This window comes from Penaeus vannamei, chromosome 8 (assembly GCF_042767895.1).
Source record: "Penaeus vannamei isolate JL-2024 chromosome 8, ASM4276789v1, whole genome shotgun sequence".
Lineage (NCBI taxonomy): Eukaryota > Metazoa > Arthropoda > Malacostraca > Decapoda > Penaeidae > Penaeus > Penaeus vannamei.
Window position 1 is genome coordinate 3,160,947 of NC_091556.1, and position 25,000 is coordinate 3,185,946.

The 25,000-nt window shown below is 33.6% G+C and overlaps 1 protein-coding gene across 1 annotated transcript in view; it reads right to left on the reverse strand.

Moving 5' to 3' along the window:
* Positions 1-16,428: 16,428 nt before the first annotated feature.
* The window catches only part of AstA (allatostatin A), a 170,117-nt gene continuing 161,545 nt past the window's right edge, over positions 16,429-25,000 (reverse strand). The window contains exons 2-3 of the mRNA XM_070124184.1: positions 21,299-21,432; positions 16,429-19,296 (exon numbers count right to left, since the gene is read on the reverse strand). Of these exons, the coding sequence (XP_069980285.1) occupies positions 17,422-19,296; positions 21,299-21,421 (1,998 nt within the window). The 5' untranslated portion in view covers positions 21,422-21,432 and the 3' untranslated portion in view covers positions 16,429-17,421. The remainder of the gene's footprint in view (positions 19,297-21,298; positions 21,433-25,000) is intronic.

Genomic DNA, 25,000 nt, shown 5'->3' on the forward strand with positions numbered 1-25,000 from the left:
AGTTTAATGGAATAAAAATATTCACTTTTAGGTTTCAGAATATAGAGTACAGAACTTTCGGATTCCTTAAAGTATAACGAACAGCAAAACACGTAGAAATCTATCCTAATCCTCGCTACAACATCCTGAAAAAGGTATCCTATCTGTATCCCTCGATCACACACGAAATAGGGATGTCAGAGAAAACCCAATTATGAATTATGTTACGTATATTTCACGTCTGTTTGTCATCTTCAGGTAAATTGCCTCTAAACTTCCAAAGATTATTCGAAACCAGTTATATATCTTATTTGTGATGATATAGATATGATCATATGATATGAGGTTACCGTGTATCAGGAAGAACACCACAATTACTGCAAATTATACGAATATGATGCTAGGGCCAAGATTCCTGCAATGATTGGAGTTATCAATGGTAATCGTTCATATAATATGATTTAATGGTCGTATGTAATTTGTTTTTCTTTCTGTAGCAAATGATTCGGTATCAACATTACCGTGTAATTAACATAAATCATACGGTCTGCCAATTAATTATTACACAATTAATAACACCCTGATTCGCCTGGCATATACATCCTGTATTTTTGGTGCAAATACCATGGCTTTGGAGTAAACATTTTAACTGTATAAACCGAGATTTTTGTTTATTAAGAAATCAGTAAGATTACAATCCTACTGATACCTGGTATTATATTCCATGTGACTGCGGACTTGAAGTTAACACAGTTTGGTGTAAAATGGGGTGGTAATTGCCAACATGGTGATATAAGCTATAAACATTAAGTATTTGAAATTTTGTTCTATTATCATCGTTATCATTATCATTTTCACTGTCATTATTATAATAATAATAATTATCATTATCATTATTATTATCATTATTATCAGTATTGTTGTTGCTGTTGTTTTTGCTATTATTATTATTATTATTATTATCATTGTTATTATTATTATTATTATTATTATTATTATTATTGTCATTATTATTATCACCATCAATTTTATCATTATTATGGTTGTTAGTTTCCTCATTGTCATTATCACAATTATCATTATTGATGTTATTATTATTATTTCTAATACTATTTTTTCTTATTAACAACATTCTCTTATTTCAATTCTTATCCATATTATTATCATAATCATAATGACTATTACTGTTATCATTATCATAATTCACATTAAAGCTACTGCGTTGATATTTTCATCTTTGTTGTCATCATCATAATTATATTTCTCATCACTTTTACTATTATCATTATTTTCATTGTCATTATTTTTCATATTATCATTATTGTCATTGTTACTACTTCTACTGTTATTATTACTATTAATATTATTAGTATCACTAATATTCCTGTTACCGCTCTTTGGTGATAATTATCATTATTGTCATTGCTATTATCATTATTATTATTATATTATTGTTATTTGAACAAAAATAATATCTCCATCTTCTAATTAGATACTGTAATCATTGATCTTGTTGTTTCCTCCTATTATTCTAGTAATTAAACTTAAACAAGATTTCCCAACGAACTGAACTATTAAAATTTTTTGAAAAGCGCAAGAAACTATAACCTTTGTGAGCCCTGGGACTATATTCCATGTGACTGCGGACTTGAAGTTACTGCTGTTTGTTATAAAATAGGGTGGTAATTGACATGTTAAGTTCACAATTTGGTAGTTTGAGTTTTCCTTTATCGTCGAAAAATATTGAAATTGTCTGTACTTCATCGTAAAGACTTATTTATGTTGGCCATGCTGATGATTTCTTTACGTCATGGAATTGTTGCAAACTCCTGGAGACAGACTGAAAATGCTTGCCTAGGTTCCGAAACCTCAGTCATTATCCATAAGACAGTACTAGACTTCATAATATAATAAAAAAAAAAAAATCAAAAACATTCCCGTTTTATGCAATAGTTTAATGGAATAAAATTTATGCAATAGTTTAATGGAATTAAAATATTCACTTTTAGGATTCAGAATATAGAGTACAAAACTTTCGGATTTCTTAAAGCATAACGAACAGCATAACCCAAAGAAATCTATCCTAATCCTCGCTACAACATCCTGAAAAAGGTATCCTATCTGTATCCCTCGATCACACACGAAATAGGGCTGTCAGAGAAAACCCGATTATGAATTAAGTTGCGTATATTTCACGTCTGTTTGTCATCTTCAGGTAAACTGCCTCTAAACTTCAAAAGATTATTCGAAACCGGTTATATATCTTATTTGTGATGATACAGATATGATCATATGATATGAGGTTACCGTGTATCAGGAAGAACACCACAATTACTGCAAATTATACGAATATGATGCTAGGGCCAAGATTCCTGCAATGATTGGAGTTATCAATGGTAACCATTCATATAATATGATTTAATGGCCGTATGTGATTTGTTTTTCCTTCTGTAGCAAATGATTCGGTATCAACATTACCGTGTAATACAGAAATCATACGGACTGCTATTAATTATTAAACAAATAATAACACCCTGATTCGCATGGCATATGCATCATGCGTGTTTGGTGCACATACCATGGCTTTGGAATAAACATTTTTACTGTATAAAAAAAGATTTTTGTTTAGTAAGAAATCAGTAAGATTACAATTCTACTGATACCTGGTATTATATTCCATGTGACTGCGGACTTGAAGTTAACACAGTTTGGTGTAAAATGGAGTGGTAATTGACAACATGGTGATATAAGCTATAAACATTAAGTATTTGAAATTTTGTTCTATTATTATCATCGTTATCATTATCATTTTCACTGTCATTATTATAATAATAATAATTATCATTATCATTATTATTATCATTATTATTAGTATTGTTGTTGCTGTTGTTTTTGTTGTTATTATGATTATTATTATTATTATCATTGTTATTATTATTATTATTATTATTATTATTGTCATTATTATTATCACCATCAATTTTATCATTATTTTGGTTGTTAGTTTCCTCATTGTCATTATCACAATTATCATTATTGATGTTATTATTATTATTTCTAATACTATTTTTTCTTATTAACAACATTCTCTTATTTCAATTCTTATCCATATTATTATCATAATCATAATGACTATTACTGTTATCATTATCATAATTCACATTAAAGCTACTGCGTTGATATTTTCATCTTTGTTGTCATCATCATAATTATATTTCTCATCACTTTTACTATTATTATCATTATTTTCATTGTCATTATTTTTCATATTATCATCATTGTCATTGTTACTACTTCTACTATTATTACTATTAATATTATTAGTATCACTAATATTCCTGTTATCGCTCTTTGGTGATAATTATCATTATTGTCATTGCTATTATCATTATTATCATTATATTATTGTTATTTGAACAAAAATAATATCTCCATCTTCTAATTAGACACTATTATCATTGATCATTTTTTTGCTCATATTATTCTAGTAAGTAAACTTAGACAAGATTTCCCAACGAACTGAACTAATCAAAAATAATGCGAAGCGCAAGAAGCTACATCTTTTGTGAGACCTGGGACTATATTCCATGTGACTGCGGACTTGAAGTTACTACTGTTTGGTATAAAATAGGGTGGTAATTGACATGTTAAGTTCACAATTTGGTAGTTTGAGTTTTCCTTTATCGTCGAAAAATATTGAAATTGTCTGAACTTCATCGTAAAGACTTATTTATGTTGGCCATGCTGACGATTTCTTAACGTCATGGAATTGTTGCAACCTCCTGGAGACAGACTGAAAATGCTTGCCTTGGTACCGAAACCTCAGTCATTATCCATAAGAAAATACTAGACTTCATAATTGAAAAAATCAAAAACAATCCCGTTTTAGACAATAGTTTAATGGAATAAGAATATTCGCTTTTAGGTTTAAGAATTTAGAGTACAAAACTGAATAAAATGTCAATGACAATACTACAAGGATGATGATATTGACGGTATTCATTCATATGACATTAAAGATAACAATGATGATTATGATAACAAAAAGGATACCAGGAATAATGATATTAAATATATTAGGAATAAAGATTATATGATAGAAATAAAGATTATAGGAATTAAAGATAATAATGATAATTATGATAACAAAAAGGATAACAGGAATAATAATATTAAATATGATAGGAATAAAGATTATATGATAGAAATAAAGATTATAGGAATTAAAGATAATAATGATAATTATGATAACAAAAAGGATAACAGGAATAATAATATTAAATATGATAGGAATAAAGATTATATGATAGAAATAAAGATTATAGGAATTAAAGATAATAATGATAATTATGATAACAAAAAAGATAACAGGAATAAAGATAATAATGATATTTATGATAACAAAAAGGATAACAGGAATAAAGATGATATTAAAGGGAGAGAGAACAGTAACTTTTATTTTCCACGGGTCTCGCTAATTATCATAGTTATCATTATCATCATTATCATTTTACCACCATCCGATAATAATAATGACATTAAAATCATCATAACGATAATAGATTCAATAATAACAAACTATGACAATGTACAATGCCTAACTGTGATATTTCGTGATTATAAGAAGGATTTAACTCTTATCTAAACAGACCCCATAGGATTTACCTGTCCAGTTAATCCTTGTACTAAATTACTAGAGTAGTTTCCATAGACTGCTCACCGGGATTATCTGTAAAACCTCTTATACAAAGTATGAACTAATACTTCATAATACTTACTGCTGCGATAAGGATTATTATTTTTATTATTATTAATGTTTATCATTATTATGGTTGTTAGTTTCCTCATTGTCATTATCACAATTATCATTATTGATGTTATTATTATTATTACTAATGCTATTTTTTCTTATTAATAACATTCTATTATTTCAATTCTTATCAATATTATTATCATTATTATAATGACTATTCCTGTTATCATCATCATAATTCACATTAAAGTTTCATCTTTGTTATCATCATAATTATATTTCTCATCACTTTTACTATTATTATCATTATTTTTCATATTATCATTATTGTCATTGTTACTACTTCTACTGTTATTATTACTATTAATATTATTAGTATCACTAATATTCCTGTTATCGCTCTTTGGTGATAATTATCATTATTGTCATTGCTATTATCATTATTATCATTATATTATTGTTATTTGAACAAAAATAATATCTCCATCTTCTAATTAGACACTATTATCATTGATCTTGTTTTTTGCTCATATTATTCTAGTAAGTAAACTTAAACAAGATTTCCCAACGAACTGAACTATTAAAAAGTTAAGTGAAGCGGATGAAGCTATATCTTTTGTGAGACCTGGGAATATATTCCATGTGACTGCGGACTTGAAGTTACTGCTGTTTGGTATAAAATAGGGTGGTAATTGACATGTTAAGTTCACAATTTGGTAGTTTGAGTTTTCCTTTATCGTCGAAAAATATTGAAATTGTCTGTACTTCATCGTAAAGACTTATTTATGTTGGCCATGCTGACGATTTCTTTACGTCATGGAATTGTTGCAACCTCCTGGAGACAGACTGAAAATACTTGCCTTGGTACCGAAACCTCAGTCATTATCCATAAGAAAGTACTAGACTAATTAATGTGAAAAAACTTTCCCGCCTTATGCATTAGTTATATGCATTAAAAATATTCTTATATAGGTTTCATATTAAAGTACAGAACTTTTAGATTCCTTAAAGTATAACGAACAGCAAAACACGTAGATATCTATCCTAATCCTCGCTACATCCTGAAAAAGGTATCCTATCTGTATCCCTCGATCACACACGAAATAGGGCTGTCAGAGAAAGCCCAATTATGAATTATGTTACGTATATTTCACGTCTGTTTGTCATCTTCAGGTAAATTGCCTCTAAACTTCGAAAGATTATTCGAAAAACCAGTTATAAATCTTATTTGTGATGATACACATATGATCATATGATATAAGGTTACCATGTATCAGGAAGAACACCACTATTACATATCATGAATATTTTTCGTATATTTTATGTCTGTTTGTCATCTTCAGGTAAATTTATTTGCCTCTAAACTTCAAAAGATTATTCGAAACCGGTTATCAATCTTATTTGTGATGATACAGATATGATCATATGATGTGAGGTTACCGTGTATCAGGAAGAACACCACAATTACTGCGAATTATACGAATATGATGCTAGGGCCAAGATTCCTGCAATGGTTGGAGTTATCAATGGTAACCATTCCTGTAATATGATGTAATGGTCGTATGTGATTTGTTTTTCTTTCTGTAGCAAATGATTCGGTATCAACATTACCGTGTAATTAACAGAAATCATACGGTCTGCCAATTAATTATTACACAATTAATAACATCCTGATTCGCCTGGCATTTGTATCATGCATTTTACGTGCAAATACCATGGCTTTGGAATAAACATTTTTACGGTATAAAAAATGATTTTATTTTGATGTAAAACTGGGTAATAATCGGAGTGATATACGTTACAAATATATTGCTTATTTGGAAATTCTGTTATTATAACTATCATTATTTTTATCATTATAATTATGATGATAATAATAATAATGATAATGATTATCACATCAATATCAATATTATCACGATAATCATTATCATTATTACTATAACTATAAATATACTTAAACTTATTATTGTTATCATTATTATTGCTATATGCAGTAATGATCGAATGTGTATTTTTTCTCTTATAAACATTACCATTTAATATGAAAATTATAGGGGTATTCTGACAATTATTATTACACATATACCAGCTCTTTGGAGTCTATTTGAAACGTTAATATGGTATAAGCTTTATTTGCGCATAAAAATTTATAGAATTTTCCCAACTAATTTAACTAGTTTATAAAATTTATTAGGAAATCAGTAAGATTACAGTCCTACTGATACCTGGTCTTATATTCCATGTGACTGCGCACTTGAAATTACCGCAGTTTGGTGTAAAATGGGGTAGTAATTGACAACATGGTGATATAAGCTATAAACATTAAGTATTTGAAATTCTGTTCTGTTATTATCATCGTTATCATTATCATTTTCACTGTCATTATTATAATAATTATTATTATCATTATCATTATCATTAATATTAGTATTGTTGTTGTTGTTGTTTTTGTTGTTATTATTATTATTATTATTATCATTGTTATTATTATTATTATCATTATTATTATTATCATTATTATTATTATTATTATCATTATTATTATCACCATGATAGAGAGAGAAAGGGAATAAAGGAAAAGAAACGGAGACAGGAAAGGAGACGCGAAGAAAACTTAAAGAAGAAAAGGGGGATGGGGGACAGCAAGGGAGAAGAGAGAGGGAGCTCAGAATAAAAGGAGAGATAGGAGAGAGAGAGGAAAAGGGTTAAGGGAGAAAAGGAGATAGGGAAATTAAAGGAGAAAGAAGAGGGAGAGGAGGAATGGAGAAGGGACAGATGGAAGGCTTAAAAATGATGGGGAAGAATTAGTTGAATTGAAGGATATTTGGGAGAAGGGGGGGGGAGTGAAAGAGGGAGAGAGAAGTATTTCTTATTTTTTTTTTCTCTTTTATGCTATGGAATGCCCATGGGTCCCACAGTTTTTTTTAAAATCTTATTTAATTTTATTTTATCTATTTATTTTATTTATTTATTTATTTATTTGTTTATTTATTTACTTGTTTATTTATTCATGTATTTATTTTTCATTTTATTATTAATATTATTATTCATTTATTATTATTATGTTTTACTACCAGAGGTGTGTCTTTGTCCAATTTAGATTACAATCCGAATCCAGGATTTTTATTTTATTTTTATTTTTTCTTAATTTCATCATTATTATTAGCATTGCGAGAAAGAGACATTCTTTTGCCGATTGATTTGTTATATTATCCCATTGCCTTGGCTGAGGTATGCGCCCTCTGAGTGCTTCTAGTTTATATTCTCATTATTATTATTATTGTCACTGTTGTTGCACTTGCAGTTATTATCATACCATCATCATTATAACTCTTATCGTTGATATCATTATTGTTATTATGATAATAATTATTGTTATTATAATAATCATTATTATAGACATGATCATCACTATTGGTATAAATAACATCATTACTATTCTCATTATCATCCTTATTATTGATTATTACAATTACTCTTATGAATGTCTGTTATCAAGAACCTTATTACTGTAATAATTATTTTTATCATTACAATTGTCATAAGAATTATTAGTAACCTTGTTGTGAGACCTGGGACTATATTCCATGTGACTGCGGACTTCAAGTTACGGCTGTTTGGTATAAAATAGGGTGGTAATTGACATGTTAAGTTCACAATTTGGTAGTTTGAGTTTTCCTTTATCGTCGAAAAATATTAAAATTGTCTGAACTTCATCGTAAAGACTTATTTATGTTGGCCATGCTGACGATTTCTTTACGTCATGGAATTGTTGCAACCTCCTGGAGACAGACTGAAAATGCTTGCCTTGGTTCCGAAACCTCAGTCATTATCCATAAGAATATACTAGACTTCATAATGTAAAAAAAAGTAAAAAACATTCACGCCTTATGCAATAGTTTAATGGAATTAAAATAATCACTTTTAGGTGTCAGATTCAAAGTAGAGAACTTTCGGATTCCTTAAAGTATAATGAACAGCAAAGCCCGTATAAATCTATCCTAATCCTCGCTACAACATCCTGAAAAAGGTATCCTATCTGTATCCCTCGATCACACACGAAATAGGGATGTCAGAGAAAACCCAATTATGAATTATGTTACGTATGTGTCATGTCTGTTTGTCATCTTCAGGTAAATTGCCTCTAAACTTCAAAAGAATATTCGAAACCAGTTATATACCTTATTTGTGATGATACAGATATGATCATATGATATGAGGTTACCGTGTATCAGGAAGAACACCACAATTACTGCAAATTATACGAATATGATGCTAGGGCCAAGATTCCTGCAATGATTGGAGTTATCAATGGTAACCATTCATATAATATGATTTAATGGCCGTATGTGATTTGCTTTTCTTTCTGTAGCAAATGATTCGGTATCAACATTACCGTGTAATACAAAAATCATACGGACTGCTATTAATTGTTACACAAATAATAACACCCTGATTCACATGGCATATGCATCATGCGTGTTTGGTGCACATACCATGGCTTTGGAATAAACTTTTTTACTGTATAAAAAGATATTTATGTTTAGTAAGAAATCAGTAAGATTACAATCCTACTGATACCTGGTATTATATTCCATGTGACTGCGGACTTGAAGTTAACACAGTTTGGTGTAAAATGGAGTGGTAATTGACAACATGGTGATATAAGCTATAAACATTAAGTATTTGAAATTTTGTTCTATTATTATCATCGTTATCATTATCATTTTCACTGTCATTATTATAATAATAATAATTATCATTATCATTATTATTATCATTATTATTAGTATTGTTGTTGCTGCTGTTTTTGTTGTTATTATGATGATTATTATTATTATCATTGTTATTATTATTATTATTATTATTGTCATTATCATTATCACCATCAATTTTATCATTATTTTGGTTGTTAGTTTCCTCATTGTCATTATCACAATTATCATTATTGATGTTATTATTATTATTTCTAATACTATTTTTTCTTATTAACAACATTCTCTTATTTCAATTCTTATCCATATTATTATCATCATCATAATGACTATTACTGTTATCATTATCATAATTCACATTAAAGCTACTGCGTTGATATTTTCATCTTTGTTGTCATCATCATAATTATATTTCTCATCACTTTTACTATTATTATCATTATTTTCATTGTCATTATTTTTCATATTATCATCATTGTCATTGTTACTACTTCTACTATTATTACTATTAATATTATTAGTATCACTAATATTCCTGTTATCGCTCTTTGGTGATAATTATCATTATTGTCATTGCTATTATCATTATTATCATTATATTATTGTTATTTGAACAAAAATAATATCTCCATCTTCTAATTAGACACTATTATCATTGATCATGTTTTTTGCTCATATTATTCTAGTAATTAAACTTAAACAAGATTTCCCAACGAACTGAACTAATAAAAAATTATGCGAAGCGCAAGAAGCTATACCTTTTGTGAGACCTGGGACTATATTCCATGTGACTGCGGACTTGAAGTTACTGCTGTTTGTTATAAAATAGGGTGGTAATTGACATGTTAAGTTCACAATTTGGTAGTTTGAGTTTTCCTTTATCGTCGAAAAATATTGAAATTGTCTGAACTTCATCGTAAAGACTTATTTTTGTTGGCCATGCTGACGATTTCTTTACGTCATGGAATTGTTGCAACCTCCTGGAGACAGACTTAAAATGCTTGCCTTGGTTCCGAAACCTCAGTCATTATCCATAAGACTATACTAGACTTCATAATGTAAAAAAAGCCAAAAACATTCACGCCTTATGCAATAGTTTAATGGATTAAAAATAATCACATTTAGGTGTCAGATTCAAAGTAGAGAACTTTCGGATTCCTTAAAGTATAACGAACAGCAAAACCCGTAGAAATCTATCCTAATCCTCGCTACAACATCCTGAAAAAGGTATCCTATCTGTATCCCTCGATCACACACGAAATAGGGCTGTCAGAGAAATCCCAATTATGAATTATGTTACGTATATTTTACGTCTGTTTGTCATCTTCAGGTATATTGCCTCTAAACTTCAAACGATTATTCGAAACCAGTTATATATCTTATTTGTGATGATACAGATATGATCATATGATGTGAGGTTACCGTGTATCAGGAAGAACACCACAATTACTGCAAATTATACGAATATGATGCTAGGGCCAAGATTCCTGCAATGGTTGGAGTTATCAATGGTAACCATTAATATATAATATATATGTATTTATATATAATATATTGTATATATATATATATATAATATGATTTAATGGCCGTATGTGATTTGTTTTTCTTTCTGTAGCAAATGATTCGGTATCAACATTACCGTGTAATACAGAAATCATACGGTCTGCCAATAATAATTATTTAACAATTAATAACACCCTGATTCGCCTGGCAGATGTATCATACATTTTTGGTGCAAATACCATGGCTTTGGAATAATCATTTTTACTGTATAAAAAAGTGATTTTATTTTGATGTAAAATGGAGTGATAATCGGTTCAATATAAGTTACAAATATATAGCTTATTTGGAAATTCTGTTATTATAACTATCATTATCATTAATATCATGATAATGATTAACACATCAATATCAATATTATCACGATAATCATTTTCATTATTACTATAACTATAAATATACTTAAACTTATTATTATCATCATTATTATTGCTATATACAGTAATGGTCGAATGTGTATTTTTTCTCTTATAAACATTACCGTTTAATATGAAAATTATAGGGGTATTCTGACAATTATTATTACACATATACCACCTCTTTGGAGTTTATTTGAAACGTTAATATGGTATTAGCTTTATTTGCGCTTTATTTGTAGAATTTTCCCAACGAATTTAACTAGTTTTTAAAATTTATTAAGAAATCAGTAAGATTACAATCCTACTGATACCTGGTCTTATATTCCATGTGACTGCGGACTTGAAGTTACCGCAGTTTGGTGTAAAATGGGGTAGTAATTGACAACATGGTGATATAAGCTATAAACATTAAGTATTTGAAATTCTGTTCTATTATTATCATCGTTATCATTATCATTTTCACTGTCATTATTATAATAATTATTATCATTATCATTATCATTATCATTAATATTAGTATTGTTGTTGTTGTTGTTTTTGTTATTATTATTATTATTATTATTATCATTGTTATTATTATTATTATTATCATTATTATTATTATCATTATTATTATTATTATTATCACCATCATGATAGAGAGAGAAAGGGAATAAAGGAAAAGAAACGGAGACAGGAAAGGAGACGCGAAGAAAACTTAAAGAGGAAAAGGGGGATGGGGGACAGCAAGGGAGAAGAGAGAGGGAGCTCAGAATAAAAGGAGAGATAGGAGAGAGAGAGGAAAGGGGTTAAGGGAGAAAAGGAGATAGGGAAATTAAAGGAGAAAGAAGAGGGAGAGGAGGAAGGGAGAAGGGACAGATGGAAGGCTTAAAAAGGATGGGGAAGAATTAGTTGAATTGAAGGATATTTGGGAGAAGGGGGGGGGGGGCAAAAGAGAGGAAAAGTTATATGGGTGAAAGAGGGAGAGAGAAGTAATTCTTATTTTTTCTGTCTCTTTTATGCTATGGAATGTCCTTGGGTCCCACAATTGTTTTATTTTATTTTATTTATTTATTTATTTATTTATGTATTTATTTATTTGTTTATTTATTTATCTATTTATTTATTTATTTATCTATTTATTTATTTATTTATCTATTTATTTATTTATTTATCTATTTATTTATTTATGTTATATCTTTTATTATTATTATTTATTTATTATTATTATTTTTTTACTACCAGAGGTGTGTCTTAGTCCAACTTTGATTACGATCCGAATCCAGGATTTTTATTTATTTTTTTTTTCTTAATTTCGTCATCATTATTATTAGCATTGCGAGAAAGAGACATTCTTTTGCCGATTGATTTGTTATATTATCCCATTGCCTTGGCTGAGGTATGCGCCCTCTGAGTGCTTCTAGTTAATATTCTCATTATTGTTATTATTGTCAATGTTGCACTTGCAGTTATTATCATTATAATTCTTATCATTGATATCATTATTGCTATTATGATTATCATTTTTGTTATTATGATAATCATTATTGTTATTATAATAATCATTATTATAGACATGATCATCACTATTGGTATAAATAACATCATTACTATTCTCATTATCATCCTTATTAATAATTATTACTATTGCTTTTATGAATGTCTGTTATCAAGAACCTTATTACTGTAATACTTATTTTTATCATTACAATTGTCATTAAAATTATTAGTAACCTTATTGTTGTTTTTTATACATCAATTAATACCTTGATTTATTTTACTATCATTCTCGTAATTATTGCTTTTATTTTCTTTGTCATCATCATCATTACAGCATCATCATTATCATTATCATTATTATTATCATTCACATTCTCATTCTCATCCTCATCATCATAACCATCATCATCATCATAATTCTCATTCTCATTATCATCATCATCATCATCACCACCATCATCACCATTACCATTATCATCATCACCATTACCATTATCATCACCATCATCACTATCATCATCTTCATCATCACCATCATCATCATCACCATTATGATCATCATCACCATCATCATCATCATCATCACCATCATCATCTTCATCATCACCATCATCATCATCATCACCATTACCATTATCATCATCACCATCACCATCACCATTATCATCATCACCATTACCATTATCATCATCATCACCATCATCATCATCATCTTCATCACCATCATCATCACCATTATGATCATCATCACCATCATCATCATCATCATCTTCATCATCACCATCATCATCATCACCATTATGATCATCATCACCATCATCATCATCACCATCACCATTACCATTATCATCATCATCACTATCATCATCACCATCACCATTACCATCATCATCATCCTCATCATCTTCATCACCATCACCATTATGATCATCATCACCATCATCATCATCATCATCATCATCACCATCACCATCATCATCATCATCATCATCATCATCATCATCATCATCATCATCATTATCACTTTTTTCGAAGCATGTACGCTGCATTGAAATAGACTATCAGACTATTATTGTTATTAATTATCTTTGTTATTAATGGTCTTATGGTTGATATCAATACTATTGCCCTTATTATTGTTATAATAGTAATACTAGTAGCGAATTCATCATTATGATAATAGTAGTCGTTATGATTATTAGATTATTACTATTGCTATTTTCATTATCATTATTATATATATCTGTATTTTTGTTATTGTTATTTCTATTGTCATTATTTTTCTTTTATTGTCATTATCATTCTTATTATTATTATCATTATCATCATTATTGTTATTTTCATTGTCATTATCATTATTATCATTATTATTAGCGTTATTAATTCTTATTATTATTGTTACTATCACTATTACTATCATTATCCTCATCATCATCATTATCATTTTCATTGCTGACATCATTATCTTCAGAATTTTGATATTCTCGCTTTTATCATAACTATCATATTTATTGCTTTTGATATTGATGATTCTCAGCATGTTTTTTGTCAATTATTACTGATAAAAAAAAGTTATATTACTCTAATTGCTGTTATTCCATTTTCAATATCAATATTTTTATGGAAATCATTATTACCCATTCTACAGTTTTATCATGGATTTCATGAAAAGATTTTTCGTTATAATTATAATTATAAGTCGAATGATTAATAGTGTAATGATACTTTTTAACATTAATATTATGATGATCTTTATGAATATTATCTCAAATTATCATTATTATCATCTTTAGAGCTGTTTTGATGATTTGTATATTTCTCATCATAATCTTTCCATCTATATCATCATAATCATCATCCATATCATCAATATCATCATCTATATCATGATATTCATTACTATCAGTTGCGGCAGTAACATAGTCTTTGCTATTGTCATTATCAATATTATTACTATCATTATCATTCCACTACAGTTATTCTAATTAGCAGTGTGTTCATTATTATTATCCAAATATCACTGATATCAAGCTGACATAGAAAAAAATGATGTAATCTTGTTAATTGTCATTATCATATGCCATCATATATTATCATATGCCTTTTTCATTATGATCATCACTATTATCATTATAAGCATGGTTATCATGACATTGGAACATGATAGTTTATGAATGGAAAAAATAACACTAGTTTGTGCATTATGGGTTTTTCTACCATGGTATTCTATGCTATGAATGTTTTTATTATTATTATTATTATTATTATTATTATTATTATTTTCTTTTTATCCCATGTCTTGTTTGCAGGAATGTGTACATCCCTATTTGTTTGTTTTTTCTTTTTTTCGTTCTCTCTTTTTGTTTGGTGTCTTTTTATCTGCATTTTTTTTTTTTTTTTTTTTTACTTTCCTTTTGGCCTTGGGTATTGTTTCTTGGGGTACAAGTGTATCGTTTGTGTTATTAGTTGTCTGTCTGTCCCTCTTGTTTCTCTTTCTTTTTTCTATTCTTTTTACTATGGATATATTTGTTATGGTATTACTGTGTTTTGTGTATATGTTATTGTCTCTATCAGCAAAACCTTTCGTTTGGTTACTTTATTTGTTTTTCTTCTTTGCTAAAGTGCCAAATTCTTGATACTCTTCGTAAACTTCTATATCAGTTTACTTATTTTCATATCAATTCTTGTTTTCGTCTTTTCAGTTCAATTTCGTCTATTTCAATTCACATCAATTCTTATTTTCGTCTTCATATGTCTTCTTAATCATAATTTTTTTTTAAGGTAATAAAGCAACAGTTTCACAATTTGGCGAAGATTTACTAATGGATAATAATAAACAATAGTGTAATCAAACATATATTATAAAACAGAGGAAAAATATAGAAAATAAATAGTTTCAATATCTTATTTTGATATACATCGGGGGTTTGGAATAGAGAACATTACAAGAGTTTAGGTCGAAGGAGATTAGCACTGATCTCTGCTGTGGACAGGAGGTTGGGGGGGTAGTGGAGGTTGCTGGGGGTTGGGGGTTGGGGGAGTGGTAGTGGAGGTTAATGGGGGTTGGGTGGGGAGGGTAGTGGGGTTAATGGAGGTTGGGGGGGGAGAAGGATTTTGGGGTATGGGCATAGGTAGGTTGTGGGGATAGAGGGTAGGTAGAGGGATTGGGGGAGGTAATAGTGGGTAAGGAGTTTGGGGGAGTTCGTTATACATATATATATATATGTAGCGCTCTCTCGTCTTGTGGTCTTTGGTGGATACCTTGCTTGTGTATATAACATCGCCGGCGCTCTTGAATAAAGGGAGGAAGAAGCCGTGGCAGCAACAGCAACAGCGCCATCTTGTCTTTGAAGGAGAGTAACAGCTCGAAGAAGTTCTGAAGTCCTGAAGTTACTAAGCTTCTAAGTCCATGTCCACCGTATCGCGAGTCTTTATTTTTATTCCATAGTATTCTTTTATCTATAAGTCTTATACATAGACAAACATTTATATATATATATTGAGATTCATATGAGTATACTATAACCTCAACAACTGCAATAATAGAAGTGCTCCGGGTTATAGAAAAAACAACAACATTGTTGTATAACTTTACTCGCGATGTCATGCACATTCTTTAACATGGACTCCCTTTTCTCATTTCGCTTCGCAGTGTTTTCAGAAAGCGAAGAAGTGAGTATAAATAGTCTTCGGTGTGGAAATGAGCGTCGGGAGGAAATTATCTATCCAGCGGAGAAAGTAAAGGGTGTTTAAAGGTGTCTTTTCCTTCCACGTACAAGCTGCGCGAGAAGAAATATTATGATGAATCAGTGTCTCTCTCTCTCTCCCTCTTTCTCTCTTGGTCTCATTTACCTTTCTCTCGTATCTTTTGTCTGTGTCTGTTTCTCAGTCTTGTCGGCCTTTCTCACATGCATTCTCTCTCTCTCTCATTCCTAGTAAAAAGTTTGATCAAATAATATAATCACAATTTTGACCACGCAAAAACAATCAAACTTATCATCAGAAAATTGGATGTCACGGGTAAAATGTGCCTATTTAGTTGTATGTTTCTCCTCGTCACTTCACAAAAGCGTTTTCGTAAATCATCTAAGAGTTAAAAATAAGCGTAAGTCCCAGCTAAAGTAAAAAAAAAAAAAAAAAAGAAAGAAAGAATCTGACGCTATCAAACATCCTTCACTTATCTCGCTGTTTCTCCAACCGGTGTATTCCTTTCCATTTTTCACCGGACTCGAGAGTCAGAATCAGAATTTACGGATCACCCGACTCGACAAATCTGTCATTTGGCTTGTCGGCAAGTAGTGGCTTCATCAGAACTGCGGCGTTCGAATCCCTTCCTGGCAGACCTGATCGTGTGCTGAAACTGTACTCGTAAACCCCAAAGAAGCATCGGTTGTAGACTTAGGTATCTGAGCAGAAGCGGGTTTAGGAGCGGGAGCACGGTTGGGGGAGGGAGTACGTAGAGCGAAGCGCGTCACTGGTAACTCGTATTAGTTTATTATATATATATATTTTTTATATATCTCATTTTTTTTTGTTAAATTTGTCTTTTGAGTAGGCCTAGAGAGTATGTTTAAGACGATGATTGATCTTCCGTTTCTTGTCCGTCCGCTGCCTCTTCGGGCTCGGCGGCGGCGTCGCTGGAGTCGCGCTTGCCGAGCCCGAAGCTGTACGCTGAGCCTATCCTCTTGCCCAGGTCGGAGGCGTATGCTGGCGACTGGTCGAGGTCCAGGCCGCCTCTCGCGTCTCTCTTGCCCAGCCCGAAGGCGTAGGGGCCGGCGGAGCGCTTCCCCAGCCCGAAGGAGTAGTGGCCAGCTTTCTTGCCGAAGCCGTAGGGCGACTGGCCGCTGCGCTTGCCCAGCCCGAAGGAGTAGTGGCCGGCCTTCTTGCCGATGTCGTACCAGTCTTCCCGCTTGCCCAGACCGAACTCGTAGGGGCCTGCGCGTTTGCCGAGACCAAATTCATAAGGACCCGCGCGCTTGCCGAGGCCAAACTCGTAAGGTCCTGCTCTCTTACCGAGGCCAAACTCGTAAGGTCCTGCTCTCTTGCCGAGGCCGAATTCATAAGGTCCTGCTCTCTTGCCGAGACCGAATTCATAAGGCCCAGCGCGTTTTCCGAGACCGAATTCATATGGTCCTGCTCTCTTGCCAAGTCCAAATTCATAAGCTGCTACTCTCTTTCCCAGACCAAATTCGTAGGGACTTGCTCTCTTGCCAAGTCCAAATTCGTAAGGGCCGGCCCTCTTGCCGAGGCCGAATTCATATGGTCCTGCTCGCTTTCCGAGGCCGAATTCATAAGGACCTGCGCGCTTTCCCAGACCAAATTCGTAGGGACTTGCTCTCTTGCCAAGTCCAAATTCGTAAGGACCGGCCCTTTTGCCGAGACCGAATTCATAAGGTCCTGCTCTCTTTCCTAGACCGAATTCATAAGGACCTGCGCGCTTTCCCAGACCAAATTCGTAGGGGCTGGCCCTTTTTCCGAGACCAAATTCATAAGGTCCTGCTCTCTTTCCCAGACCGAATTCATAAGGTCCTCCTCTCTTGCCGAGACCGAAGGCGTAGTGGCCCGATTTCTTGCCAAGACCAAAGTCGTAGGAATTTCTCTCCGTTTCGGGATCAGGGACTTCGTTCCTCTTCCCCAAGCCGAAGGCATAGGCGGCTGACCTCTTGGAGTCTTCGTCGTCGTATTCCTCGGACTGGCCTTCCTGGTCGTCGTCGCTGAACACGTAGGAGTCGTACTCTTCCTCGTCGCCGCCGCTGCGCTTCCCGAGGCCAAAGCTGTATGCCGACGGACGCTTGCCGAGTCCGAACGCAAAGAGGCTGGCTGCGTCCTCGTCTTCGTTCGCCCGCTTGCCGAGTCCGAATGCGTACTTGTTGGCCCTCTTGTCCATGTCGCCATCGAGGTCTCGCTTGCCAAGTCCAAAGGCGTAGTCGCGCTGTCGCTTCTCGAAGTCGGACTCCCTCTTGCCCAGACCAAAGGAGTAAGTTCGGTCTCTCTTCTCCTCCGAGACGCGCTTGCCTAGACCGAAGGCGTATAACCTGTCCCTCTTGTTGCTCTCCTCGGGATCTGGCCTCTTGCCGAGCCCGAAGGCGTACTGGCTCGCCCTCTTGTCCTCCTCGTGCGCCGACCCTTCGCTCACGTCCGCCTCTCTCTTCTTTCTCCTCTTATCCTCGTCCTCCGCTTCTTCCACTGAGGTCTCCGGAGGCTCCATCTGGCCCTCGACGCTTCTCTTTCCGAGGCCGAAGTTATAGTGGCCCGACTTCTTGCCAAAGCCGAGGCTGAAGCCATCCGAACGCTTGCCGAGGCCGAAGGAATACATATTCTGGCGTTTGCCCAGTCCGAATGCATAGCTGGGGGTGCGCTTTCCGAGGCCGAAGGCGTAGTCACTGCGGCGCTTCCCGTAGCCAAAGTCTAGGTCGGACTCTGGTTCATATTGCGGCTGAAGAGCCTGAGGAAGAGACGAGGAATCTGTTAGTCTTAGTTTAGTTAAGGTGCTGTCACACTGGCACTTTTTCCGTAAATTTTTAGACCATTTTCTGAAATTTTCTCCATTTTTGAGCGAATTGCCGATTTTCTAGTCAAACGACAATGATGGTTTCCGTCTGAAAACCTTTCCGTCAACTTTTTCAGCCAAACAAAGTCAGATCAAGAGCTATATTCGAGAATGTTTGTATTTATGTTAAATAAAATGGTTAAAAAAATGACGGAAAAAGTGCTAGTGTGACACGGCCTTAAGTTAAATGAAGCAATTTCGTATTTCTATGAAGGTATTTTCATAAATACAATGTGTGTACGATTTTTTTTTTTTTTTTTTTTTTTTTTTTTTTTTTTTTTTTTTTTTTTTTTTTTTTTTTTTTTTTTTTTAGTGGGCGATGGTGGCAGATAAAATTAGGTTTTAACCTGTCGTGAATTTGATTTAAACATACTATAAATAGAGACTAAATATCTTTATTATTTTTTCTTCGACCTGAACCTGCTTACTTTTATTTTAGTAACTTTTTTTTTCTCTCTCTCTTTGTTTTCTCTCTAAATATCTTTGTGCTTCCTCTGCCCGCCCCCCCCCCTCTCTCTCTCTCACACTCTCTCTCTCTCTCTCTCTCCTCTCTCTCTCTCTCTCTCTCTCTCTCTCTCTCTCTCTCTCTCTCTCTCTCTCTCTATATATATATATATATATATATATATATATATATATACATATATATATATATATGTATATATATATATATATATATATATATATATATATATATATATATATATATATAAATATATATATATATATTCGTATTTCACCATCCTTTATCTTTTCACCCTCCCTGTCATGTTATTTCTCTCCCACCCTATCCCTGTCTCTCCGTATCAATCTCCGCCATTCAACTTGTCTGCCTTTTCATCAATTCATCTCTGTTCCTCGCCCACCAGCGCTTGCTCTCTTTCAATCTCTTTCTCCCCTGTTTTTCTCCTCCTTTTTTTTTTGTTTTTTGTTTTTTATCTTACTCTCTTTTTCAGTGTCCTTTCGTGCTTACCTCGTTTTTTTTTTTAAATCTTTCTCTTTCAGTGTCCCTCCCTCTTTTCTTCTTCTCTTTCTCACTCGCTCTTTTAGTCTCCTTCCCTCCTATTTTCCTCTCCTTTCCTATCTCTGTCTTTCATTCTCCCATTCTTTCCCTTTTCTCTTTCCGTCTCCTTCCCTCCTCTCTTCTCACATCACCTTAGTCATCTTCTCTTATGCATTCCTCTTTTTATCTTTCACTTTCAATCTTCTTCCCTCTCCCTTTCCTTCTTCTCTTTCTCACTCTCTCTTTCAGTCTCCTTCCCTTCTTCTTTCCCTCTTCCTTTTCTCACTATTTTATTCACCGTTCCTCTTGCTTACCTTTCTTTCTCTGTCTTACTCTCTCTTTCCCTCTTCTCTTTTAGTCTCCTTTCCTTCTGCTTTCCTCTCCTTCCCTGTCTCACTCTCTCCCTCATTCTCCTTCCCTCCTTGCCTCTTCTCATTCTCACTCTCTCTTTCAGTCTTCTTCCCTCCCGGTTTTCTCCCCTTCTCTATCTCACTCTTTCTTTCAGTCTTCCTCACTCTTCCTCTCTTCTCTTTCTCACTCTCTCTTTTAGTCTCCTTCCTTCTTGCTTTCCTCGCCTTCTCTATCTCACTCTCTCTTTTAGTCTCCCTTCCTCTTTCACTACTCATTCTCACTCCCTCTTCCAGTCTCTGTCCCCCCCTTCCCTCTTCTCCTTCTTTCTCCTCTCTTCCTCTTTCCGTCTCCTTCCCTCTTTCCCTACTTCCCATTCTCACTCCCCCTTCAAATCTCTCTCCCCCTTCCCTCTTCTCCTTCTTTCTCCTCCTCCTCTTTCAGTGTCCCTCCCTCATTCTCACTCCCTCTTCAAATATCTCTCCCCCTTCCCCCTTCTCCTTGTTTCTCCTCTCCTCCTCCTTCTCCTCTCTCTCTCCTACTTACATCTAAGAGGTCAGCTGTCTCGGGGTCGACCTCATAGTAGTCCTGTTGGGCGGCGGCGGTGGCTAGGAAGAGTACGAGAGCCGCCACTGCACATGCGCCCAGTCCGCCATATTGGCCGCGCATCCTAGTCTAACCTTTTTGGCGGGAAACAAAAGAAAGGGGAGATCCGTTAGTGGGAGTGAGTGGATGAAGGGTTGGAGGTGGATGAGTGGGTGGAAGTGGATGAGTGGGTGGATTGTGAGTGTGGATGGAGTTGGAAGTGGATGAGTGGGTGGATTGTGAGTGTGGATGAGTGGATGAAGGGTTGGAGGTGGAAGAGTGGGTGGAAGTGGATGAGTGGGTGGATTGTGAGTGTGGATGAGTGGATGGGGTTGGAAATGGATGAGTGGGTGGATTGTGAGATGTGGATTGACAGGTTGATTTGTGCGAGTTGTGTTGACAGGTGTGAAGTGAGGTAGAAAATGAAAAAAGGTGGATTGGTGGTGCATTTGTGGGTGAAAAAGCAAATAATAGACAAAAGAAGAGAGAAAGAGAAGAGAGAGAGAAAGTGAAAAGAGAGAGAGAGAAAGAGAAGAGAGAGAGAAAGAGAGAGAGAGACAGAGAAGAGAGAGAGAAAGAGAAGAAAGAGAGAGAAAGAGAAGAGAGAGAGAGAAAGAGAAGAGAGAGAGAAAGAGAAAGTGAGAGAGAAAGAGAAAGTGAGAGAGAAGAGACAGTAAGAGAGAGAGAGAAAGAGAGAGAAGAGAGAGACAGTAAGAGAGAGAGAGAGAAAGAGAGAGAAGAGAAGAGAGAGAGAGAGAGAGAGAGAGAGAGAGAGAGAGAGAGAGAGAGAGAGAGAGAGAGAGAGAGAGAGAGAGAGAGAAAGAGAAGATAGAGAGAAAGAGAGAGACAGAAGAGAAGAGAGAGAAAGAGAGAGAGAAGAGACAGTGAGAGAGGGAGAGAAAGAGAGAGAAGAGAACACAGAGAGAGAGAGAAGAGAAGAGAGATTGTTGGTGGATGAATGATACAGGAAAATGCGTATTATGAATTATTTTTCTTTTAACAGATGCAGTGTTAATCACAAGATAGAAATAAAACAACTAATATTAAACGTAAAAGCCAATCTATGCCGGGAATGGAATATTTTAAAGATAAGAATAGTAGTTAATGTAGGACAGTCTGAATTTATACACTTCCTGTCAACAATCGTCATTTAATTTTGAATTCTCCATCTACAGCATGATCTTTTGAATAGTAAGAGAAGCAATTTCGTATTTCAATGAAGCTATTTTCATAAATAAAATGTGTGTAAGTTTTTTTTTTAGTGGGCGATGGTGGCTTACAAAGAAAATGTTTTTAAATGCTAGGGGGGACTTGACTAATTTTTTTCCTTATATGAGATGTCGAAATTTCTCTTTGCATGAGATACGTACTTCACGATGCTCTCACAGTGAAAGTACTTTTCTTTTTTTCCAATACATAACACAACAAAAAAAAAGTCCCCCTTCCCCCCCCCCCCCCAAAAAAAAAGACGAAAAAAATATAAACACGTGTTCAAGGGAATGGGAGGAGGCACTTAGCGAAATTATGTCTCTGTTCTTAGGGTTAATGTCGTTCCCGTGATGTAAACAAGCGTTGTTTGCAGCGTCAGTGTCAGCTGATCCTCGTCAGAACAATGACAGGTCGCTCAGGTTAAGGAGAGAACTGGAGGGAAACGCGATCGGGAAGTGCCACCATTACGGCAACGGATCCGAATGCGATGGTAGAGCCCAGACTTCGGCTTGAAAAATGTCTGTAACTTTCTCAAATTGGTTATAATTTTTCACGATATTATATTTTTTTTACGATATTATAACTTAAGATTGGTATTTAGATATATATTTATAACGAGATCCGAAATGCCATTGATTTACAAAGACTAATCGATGCCGAAATCTGGGCCGTGGCGTCGCATTCGGATCATTTTCCGTAGAGGTGGTAACACTGGCGATCAGTAGCAAGGGAGAGGCGTCGAAAGTCTACGGGGTAAAAACGCCACATTTGGAGCCATTGATTTTATTCAAGGAGGTTTTGACTGAGTTTAATTAATTCTCAACGGCCTGAAAGCTGTAATATGAAGCACTATGACCGGTTTACGAACAATACCTTTCGTCTATGGTTTATATAAAACAAGAACAAGACTGATATTTCGATAGCAAGAATCAGGCTTTGATATAAATTTTATTAGCAGATCAGTGCAGATTGTAATGTCGAAAGAAACAAACTGTAAACAATGTAATGAAGAATATAAGCGAACACCTGTACATTATATCTTAGTGTTACGTGTTACAGGTTTTTCAGACCACTTAACATGAGGTACAGAGAACTATGTAACTATTTCATATCACTTGATGTCGCAGAAGATATATTTATGTTGTATCTGAAATTTAGAATGTAGTACAACATGACCACATAGCAAATGTAACAACCTTTCCACACCCAAACTGTACACCGGCTTGGTAGATGAGTAGATAAAGGACTTTGTAATCATTCTTTTCGTTAAACTGATATAATACAAACTACAATAATGTTGAAAGATTATGATAACAAATAACAACAACAACATAACAAATGTAACAACCTTTCCACGCCCAAACTGTACACCGACTTGGTAGATAAGTAGATAAAGGACTTTGTAATCATCCTTTTCTTCAAACTGAGAGAGAGAGAGAGAGAGAGAGAGAGAGAGAGAGAGAGAGAGAGAGAGAGAGAGAGAGAGAGAGAGAGAGAGAGAGAGAGAGAGAGAGAGGGGAGGGGAGGGGAGGGGATAGAAGGGGAAGAAGAAGAGAATGAAACGCTGGCAGATAGATATATATATAGAGAGAGAGTGAGAGAGGTTCAGACAAACAGATTGAGAGAGAGAGAGAGAGCGAGAGAGAGAGAGAGAGAGAGAGAGAGAGAGCGAGAGAGAGAGAGAGAGAGAGAGAGAGAGAGAGAGAGAGAGAGAGAGAGAGAGAAAGAGAGATAATTACGATAACGTAATATTATTATACAATGCTATGGCCATGCATCGAATGTACTACAGCTTGCCAACCCCTGTGCAGTTAGCCAGGGTGGTAAATCAAGAAATAAACTTAGCTACACTGTTTTTGTGTGTATTTGTCATTGGGTTAATGTAGGAACGAAATCCATGCGCAGAAGAAAGAGATAATGGTAATAATAATAATAATGATGATAATGATTTTAATGATCGCAACAACGATGATGATAATAATGACATTAGTAATAATGATAAGAATGATTATAAGGATATTAACAGCAACGATAATGATATCAAAAGCAATGATGATAATAAAAAGCAATAGTAATGATAATGATAAAGATGACAATAACAATGGTAATGTTAGTAATGGTAATATAATAATGATAATTAGAATAGTAATCATGATAATGATAATGATAATAATAATATAGTGATGAATATAATGATGATGATTATAATGATAATAATAATAGTAATATAGCGATGAATATAATGATGATGATTATAATGATAATAATGATAATATTGATAATAATAACAATAATGATAATAATAATGATAATAATAATACTGATGATGATGATAATGGTGATAATAATAATAAAATTATCATGATAATAAGGATAATAATTATGACATTAAAGTTACAATGACTCTTGTGCCATATATTATATTACTACAACTTCATGCAATGATATTATGAA